The 8605-nt window shown below is 47.4% G+C and overlaps 1 protein-coding gene across 1 annotated transcript; it reads right to left on the bottom strand.

The window, feature by feature from the left end:
• On the bottom strand, nt 1-8315 carry MTO1 (mitochondrial tRNA translation optimization 1). The gene is given in 13 exon segments (XM_062608203.1): nt 1-607; nt 609-811; nt 986-1143; nt 1643-1761; nt 2454-2625; nt 2707-2911; nt 3370-3500; nt 3756-3946; nt 4545-4657; nt 5870-6159; nt 6760-6877; nt 7689-7888; nt 8077-8315. Coding segments are annotated over 13 exon segments (2250 nt in total). The 5' UTR covers nt 8288-8315; the 3' UTR covers nt 1-468.
• Between the last annotated feature and the right edge of the window lie 290 nt (nt 8316-8605).

Genomic DNA, 8605 nt, shown 5'->3' with positions numbered 1-8605 from the left:
TTCTTTGCAAGTTTTGAGATAAGCTTTATTTTAAAGAACTCCCCACCCAAACAGAGTGTTTACATTCACTCCCTTACTCAAGTTTAAATATTTGTGTGGCATACCTTCTCATAGCCAAGCGTTTACTATTGGCTGACATCATGTTACAACCTTACACTGTGTGCAGTCACTGCACAGCTATGAACACAAGTACTGAAGTCTATGGAACACATCTTCCAGCTCAAATCCTCTTGTGCTGCCATGAGCTCAGCACAGTAACATTTCTTACCTGTTTCAGAAGACCAAAACACTGTCCTTTCCAAGATGCTTTAGAACAGATTTTTACTATCTGACATCTTCCAAATTAGAGGAATTTTAAAAGCAATTCCCCTGTCTTTTCATTTGGATTGGCAAACTCAGGCTGCATTTAGGTTCCTGAACACTTACTTAAGGTCTGCGCTTTTGTCGTCTTTGCTCTACTCAATGACACTACCACAGGACACAACTAGAACTGGTTTGGATCCAGCCAGCACAGGTTTTATCCATGAAGAGGCTTGTGAGCACAGGTGATCTTGCCATGTACTCTGGCAGCAGGGGTACACTTCTCTGCAAAGGTGTTTTAACAAAGATACTCTTGCTTCTTTTCAGAAGACTTTGCTGAAGTCTGTCTTTGTGAAGCTGCTTTCTCCGAGTACATTTTCTCTGGGAAGCATTTGTCAGTCTGAGGTAAAGCTGTTAGCCTTTCTGCCTTCTGGCGACTGGTTTTCACAAATCGTAGCAGGTTAACAATAGCAGCTGGTGTAATTCCAGGGATGCGGCTGAGTGCACCAATCTGCACGTGGAAACAGGAGCAAGTTAACCAAGAACAAACCTATACACTAGTGAAAAAAAGAGACTGAAACCTGTGGGTATTCCTTTCCCTGATTATTCTCGCCCCCTATGCCTCTTGGGAAGACACAGAAAGGATTTCATTGCTGCTCAACCTTGCTGTGACCCAGTATCTTACCGTCTGGGGACGGTTAGAGTCCAGTTTTTCCCGCACCTCCAATGAAAGTGATGCATCAATGGCAAAGTAATCTAGGTCCTCAGGCAGTCGGAGGGCTTCATCACGACGCACTTCTTCTATTTCCTGCTGTTGGTTCTCCACACACCACTCATAAGCAGCTGTGATGGAAGATGAGGGAAACAAGACCAGACATGGGTGTTTATGTGAAACAGGTCACCTGCAGGAATTCTTTGAAACAGAATGAGAAATTCCACTGAGACTGCCAAAAGCTCCTAAGGAAGTTTCCAGCTGCACAGACTAAAGAGCCTAATTCACATCACTACTTTGGAAGTAACACTCTTTAATTTGTTACAGGAATTAAGATACACACGTTGGCTTTTCCTTTCATCCCAGCAAAGGACGGTCTATCTGACAGAGCAGTAAGCAGGAAAAACCCAGGAGTGGACCCGAATACTTATCTCACCCCACAAAGTGAAACAGACCCAGGTGGCTAGCACAGGGCTGTGTGTGGCCTGTGGTAAAAGGTGCATGCTCTAACAATTACTTCATTTCACTAAGCAGTAACACGAAACACACTGGGATGAATGGATTTGCTCACCCCTTATTGAACACAACATACACAGATCCCACTAAGAGATTATAACTCTTGTACTCTACCTTCTATTTTCAATCTCTCTGCCAGCTGTCTCCATTGAGCAAGCTTTCCCAGGGGCTCTGGGACAACCCTTGCCAGAAGCTCCATGTTGGCCTCTGGATATCGAAGGACATCAAAGGCACTGTGGAGAACAGGAGTTAGGTTTTTATGGTAGGAAGGAGTCACTTGCATAAGGCAGATTTACAGCTGTTCCCAGCTCAAACTTGTAAAGATCTCAACATAAGCCAGAACTGCAGAGCCAAGCTCACCCCTACTATCTCCTCTTGGTATACAAAAGAACTGTTAAACTCTTGAAGAGGGCCTCTTTATGAAAAATGAACAGCAAGATAGAAGGGATGAGGTAGGGGAACACAGACTGAGTTACGTCTTAGTCATTGATTTAAAACAACAGAAAAGAGGTGGTGAGATAAAGGATGGGTAAGGGAAGAAAGGCCTCTGTGTACAAGAACAGCTACCATCTGATGGTAGCGTGAAATCAACTGCTGCTCTGTTAAGCTTTCAGCAAAGCAGCAACCCACTGAACAACCATGATCACTTGGTGACACTCTCAATAAGGACTGCAAAAACTGACAGGGTGAGTGGAGACACCCTTGCTTTGGGAGCCTATGTCAGCACTAGGAAATGCAGCGTAGTAAAAACACCAATGTCACACTTATTCTATGGACAAACTTCAGGTGTCTGTCCTCTAAAGGTGATAATGCTGGAATCTTAGGAGTATTGATGGCTTCAGGAAGGAGGGACAACTGCTGCGAAATTACAAGCCAGCTAAAGCAAGCATAGGTCAGACAAGAAAGCTTCAGCTTTAACACTTACCTGAGAGGCAACCTTCGACCGCTACTGATATGAACTTCTGGTACTAACTGGGACCATTTGGATATGCTGAACTGAAGGGATTTTAGGGTGGCAATTCCATCCTCTAAAGCAGCTCTCATCTTAACTGCTTGTTCATATCGGTGCTGTGACACACACCCAGCTTCTTCAAAACCTGCACAGACAGATGGTGTAGGAGACAGAGATCTATGACAAGGCAGGGCTGCTCACTGCAAGAGCCACCATGACAAAATACCTCTGTGGGTGAGCCTTGCATCAGCATTATCAGGCCGGAGGGACATGCGGAACTCCACGCGGCTGGTGAACATCCGGTATGGCTCGCTGGTGCCCAGAGTGGTAAGGTCATCGATCAGGACACCAATGTAGCCTTCAGTGCGGCTGACAATGAAAGGGGGCTTGCCATGAACCCGTAGGCAAGCATTGATCCCAGCAACCACACCCTAGGCAGACAGAACACAAAACACAGTTACCAGTCTCTTCCTGGCTGAAGTACTAGCACTTCTGCCTTCAAAGACTCAAGTGTCAAACTGTATCTCTGAAAATGTAATAGCCTGTGCTAGTAATGTAGGCAACTTCTTTCTTGTGATGTTACTAGTGTCTGAAGGGCTTCTTGGCCCCTGCTGACATGAGTAGAGAAAATTCCCATGTTCGCAATTACATGCACTGCATAGTCTCCGTGCTGAAACATTTGACAGTGCTTCCAATTACTTTTATCATTGCAATCTCAATAACAGCAACTGTAGATACTAAAAGTAGCAATATCTGGGCAAGTCTGGAATCGGGGTAAGCAACAAAAGTAAGAACATCTCATTAGCTGAAGATGGGCCTAGCAAGACTATGTATCAAAGACAAATGCCCAGGCAATATCCCTTTCTGAGCAGCGATCAGATTCACCCACCTGAGCTGCAGCTTCTTCATAGCCTGTAGTGCCATTTATCTGGCCTGCAAAGAAGAGGCGCTGAACAAGACGAGACTCCAGAGAAGCAGTCAGCTGGCGTGGATCTAGAAAGTCATACTGCACTCCGTAGCCTATGACAAACAACAAGGCAGATCTCATGGGAGGGATTTTGAAGGTTCCTTTTATTGGCAAAGACAATGAGTGGGGCAGAATGACTTAGATTATCAATTTTTACTTATTATATAAAACCAACCAAGGAAAGCCCCCTGCATTCAAGAATTCATTTTGTTTCATATTTCCTTTGTTATGCTCTAAAAATAATCTGATTTTTATTAACTGGTAGCCACTATGACAAGTAGATTTAAACCTATTCACCCCCCCCTCACCTGGCTGTAAGATCTTAGCTTTTTCCAAGCCTGGGATGGATCTGATCACCTGCTCCTGAAGCTCAGGTGGCAGTGTCATCGACACACCTTGGGGGTAAATGACATTGGACTCTAAGCCTTCGGGCTCCAGCCACACCTGATGTTCCCGGTTTGGGAAGCGCAGAACCTTTGATTCCAGAGACGGACAGTACCTGCAACGGTAAATAGCCATGAGCACCACCTGACACGGAGAAAAAGTAACTTGCCAGAAGGAAAGCAAGAGAAACCCACACACTGTCAGGTTGTGCCACTGAGAGCCTTGAATGATGCCATGCTGCCCTGGTTTCACCTGTAACCTTTGTTGTGTTTTTTTTCCTCCTTCCTAGTACCTGCTGCAGTGCTGTGTTTTGGCTTTAGCCTACTAGCCAAAAGGGTATTCCACACCACAGCACGTCATGCCCAGTATATAAACTGTGGGGAAACACCCAGAAGGCCCAGATACCAGGCTGGGTATCAGCTGGTGGGTAGTGAGCAATTGTACAGCGCATCACTTGTGTTTATTGTTTTTTTTGACTTCCCCTTTTAGTTTTATATTCTCTCCCCTTGTCATTTCCCTTATAGTTATCAGTATTATCATTCCAATTAGTTTTATATTCTAGTTTAGTTATTGGATTGTTCTGATCTCAACCCATGGGGTTTACATTCTTTTGATTCTCCTCCCCATCCTGCCCAGAAGGGGGGGGGGAGGGGGTGTGTGTGAGTGAATGGCTGCATTACTGGATGGGATTAAACAATGACACACACACTTACCGTGGACCCCTTGTTGTCTCCCTTATATGGTTGTTCAGGTGGAGATTATCACAGATAATTTCCTGGGCTTTCAGGGTAGTGCGAGTCAGGTAACACAACAGCTGATCTTCTGGCTGAAAGAGGCCAGAGCTCACTTTAATTTAACCCAGTCACAACACTGTACTCTTACTAAACAACTCTGAGGACTTCCAAGGCGGCTTTTTCATGACACTTGGCTCGCACTTCTTAGAGACATGGGCAGTGCTATCATACTGACTGTACAGACAGAAGAGAAGCAATCAGAGAACTTCAGCAATATGCCCAAAAGCAGACCAAGAAGAGAACAGAACCCGAGAGCCCAGAATCCAAGTTCTGTTCTATACACTGTATTCTGAATTGCAGGATGGATATTCCTATTAAAGCAACATTTTATATAACAGCATTCAAATTAACCATAGGACATCAGAGCTCTGAAGTAAGAGAAGTGCTGATCCTACAATAAACAGCCAACTGAAGTTTGGTGAAGAAAATAAAACTGAAACAGAAATCTCTTAAACCCCTGCAATTAACATGGAAAACAAACCCCACCATGTAAAGTATTTCACTATTTTTTATGAAAGTCAATAGACTCACATTCAAAATAATAATAATGTTGCACCTCAACTCCTTAAAGCCTTTCCCACACATACAAAGTACTTCAAGTGATACTACTTTCACCTCCACCCTAATTATAGTAAGTTATTGTAATTCCTATATGCTCTTCGGGCAAATCAACTCCTGATAATTAATTCTGTGCTGTTTAACTACATTATGTAAGAACACCATCAATTTTCTAAGATTTTCTTTGGCAAATTTTCATCTGCTTTCAACTTACTGCAAATATATCCACCTCTGAGCTCTGTGGATAACTGTCTTTCCCAGCCAACACTGTTAATGATCTCCAGTTTCAATATTTTGATCTTATTCTAGAGCCAGGGTAGCAAGCAAGATATCATAAATCTCCACAATATGGGTCCAGAAGTGGAAGTATTTTGTAAAGCCACCCATGTAACCAGCACCTGAATACTATTACTAACAATATCATATTTTATGCAGTTCTGACTTGAGAAGTAAATCATGTTTGGTTCACAAGTTGATAAGTGAGAGGAAAAAGGTACTTGCTTTCAAAAAAAACCAGGCAATTTCTCCCTCTGCATTAGGGATCCTCAGAGACATAAGACCTCCAGTATGAGTACAGGCCAGCTTCCTTTCCCAGCCACCATCAATTTCCCAGCTGATTCTGAGCATGACTTTCCCAGAACCACTCCCAACCCACCTCTACATGCACTTGGTGCATGCTCTCCCACCTTGATCCACACAGCCTCACTAAGGAAGCTGAACGGCACTGGAGGATTGTCAGCTGCACGTTCCTGCAGACCACTGAAGTCAATGGTATCTTTGGCAAGTCGGGGTGGTGTTCCCGTCTTCAGCCTGCCCACAGCAAATCCCAGTTTCTCCAGAGTCTGAGCCAGCCCGATGGCTGGTTGGTCCCCCAGCCGCCCAGCCGGGTACGTGTCCAGTCCGATGAGGACCGTACCCCTCAGGAAAGTACCGGTGGTCAGAATGACACTCCCAGCATGTACTGTGCTCCCATCCCCTGAAACAGCAAGTTTTCAGAGATACACATATTTCAGTATCAGCAAAGCCCTGCTATCCTAGTGCTCTAAAACTAGACTAACTGTTCGCTGAGGGTTTATCCACCTTCTATTATGTATCAGAATCAATATTTCAAGAATAAAAGCATCAACAGTAATAACTGCAGTAAGCAGCATTTCTTATTCCTAAGCATGCTATCCCTAACACAGAAAACCCACTCCTGGGAAAAATTCTTATCCAGGTCTTTATTTCAGAATGCTTGTTTACTAGAACAGCAAGAGGTAATAAAGCACAAGATGCTATTAGTAAGATGCCACTGCCCTGTAGTGCTGTCAGCAGCACATACTGCTGACAAAATGCAGCAGGGAATTCAGCATCACTAGCCTGAAGAAAATAAAACTCATGTAACCTTCTGCTATCCCATCTACTCAGGTATGTTTTTCACTGTATTACACATACTGACCTAGTTTAGTCCACACTCAGTCTAAATCACCTCTATCAGCTAATTCAGCTCTCTCACTGGTGAATCAGAAATGTTTACTCCAAAGGCTGCTCTTAGTGTAGAGGATCTGAAGGTGCTTGCTGAGTGACTAGCACATACCCAGAATGACTCCGGTGACTTGGCACTTTCCAGGATGGTCTGGTTCTGGATCTGTCAAGAGAAGATCCTCCACAGATGCCTCATGAACTGTCAACAGTGGTGTATTAAGGATTTCTTTCTGTCATGAAAGGAGTTATTGCAGAAATCTAGTAAGTTATGAGACATATGGGCAGTCCCAAATCCTGCTGATTTCCAGAACATCTATCACCTTCTTCCCTTTTCCATTCTCACCAGTTCACTTGGCAGACATTCAGTTACTGTACTATGTACTATCCTGATCTATCAAATAGAACTTCTCACACACAGAGAAGAGTTTAAGCTCAAACAAAAAATTTTGGTCATGAAGTCTGGCCTGTATATAAAACACTAGAAAATCTTTTAAACTATGCTGAGCTCCAAGTTTACACCACAGGTTTGATAAGAAAGCATTAAAAAACAAAACAATCGGTGTCTGTGACATGGGTATCCTGACACTTTGGATCTGAGTAATTCATTCTAATGCTCCAGCCCGCAAACATGCAGAAAACAAAGCCCCTGGAAACAAAAACGTGTGTTTTTAAACTAATCATCACTCTTGACTTTGTCTTAAATTGTCCTCACTCCCATTTAACAGTAGCTGCCATTTCTACCAGGCTGCATATACAGATATTCCCATACACGGCTAAATATACACGATTAATGCATCCTTGAACAGGGTAAAACTCAGGGCCCCAGACACTACAGGTGCTCTCGAACCCCTCCGCCCCAGCAGGGCCACAGCTGCAGAAGGCAAGCGCCGCCGCCGTCAGAGGGCTGTGGGACAGGAGAGAGCCGAGGGCAGGCAGCCCGTCCAGCGCACAGCGCCCACAAGGAACCGTCTATGCCTCTGCACATAGCAGTTTGACTTGTAAAAGTTCCTACGAGGGGTGCTCACCCCAGCCCGGCCTCACCTGCATTTGCTCCTTATACAGGCCGCGGTCGATCTGGGCGCGGAGGCCCCACACGGCCGGGCCCTTGCAGCGGTTCAGCACTTTGTAGTGTACCCCGGAGCGGTCGCAGACCCGGCCGCACAGCCCGTCCAGAGCGTCCACCTCCCTCATGAGATGCCCCTTCCCGATGCCGCCGAAGGAGGGGTTGCAGGACATTTCCCCTGCGGACGGGACACACCGACACCACTCAGCACCGTCGCCCGAGGCGCCCGCAACTTCCCCTCCTTAGCCGGGGACACCCGAGGCGCCCGCGGGAAACAGGCCCGGCCCGCCTCCCCGCGGTACCCCTTCCCCCAAGCCCGCGGCTCAGCCTGGCCCCACCGGCCCCCGGGCACCCCCGCGGCGGTACCGATGGTGCCGATCTTGTGCGTGAGCAGCAACGTGCGGGCCCCGCCGCGAGCAGCCGCCGCCGCAGCTTCCGTCCCCGCATGGCCCCCGCCGATCACCACCACCTCGTAGCGCGGTACCGCCGCAGCTCCGACTTCGCTGCCCGCCCGGCGGTGCCAGGGGAGCGGTGCCGAAGGTAGCGCCAGGCGGCACCAGCTCGCGCGCAGCAACATGGCGCCGGCGGCGGAGGCGCCACAAACAGCGAGAGGGAGCGGAACCAGCAGCGGGAGGCGGGTGAGGACGCTTGCCGCGCCTCACTTGCTTGGGGGCGGAGCCGTTTGTGCCTGCGGGGCGGCATCCGCGGGGCAAAGAGCCGCTCTGCGGCCGTGCGCTGTGCTGCTCCGGGAGGTGCGGCCTTGGTAGGCGGTGCCCGTTGCCGGCGAGTGCTCCCGGCTCCCGCGTGCCATACGTCCCGCCTGCGGGTGGGGCCTCCCGGGAGGGGGAAAACGCTCCCAGGGGATTGGAGGGAGGTGGGACGGTGCTGGCCGGCT

The sequence above is a fragment of the Pezoporus occidentalis genome, unplaced genomic scaffold (genome assembly GCF_034315485.1).
Source record: "Pezoporus occidentalis ecotype Australia unplaced genomic scaffold, CSIRO_AGI_Poc_V1 ctg13, whole genome shotgun sequence".
NCBI lineage: Eukaryota > Metazoa > Chordata > Aves > Psittaciformes > Psittacidae > Pezoporus > Pezoporus occidentalis.
This window is presented reverse-complemented; position numbering and strand designations above follow the sequence as displayed.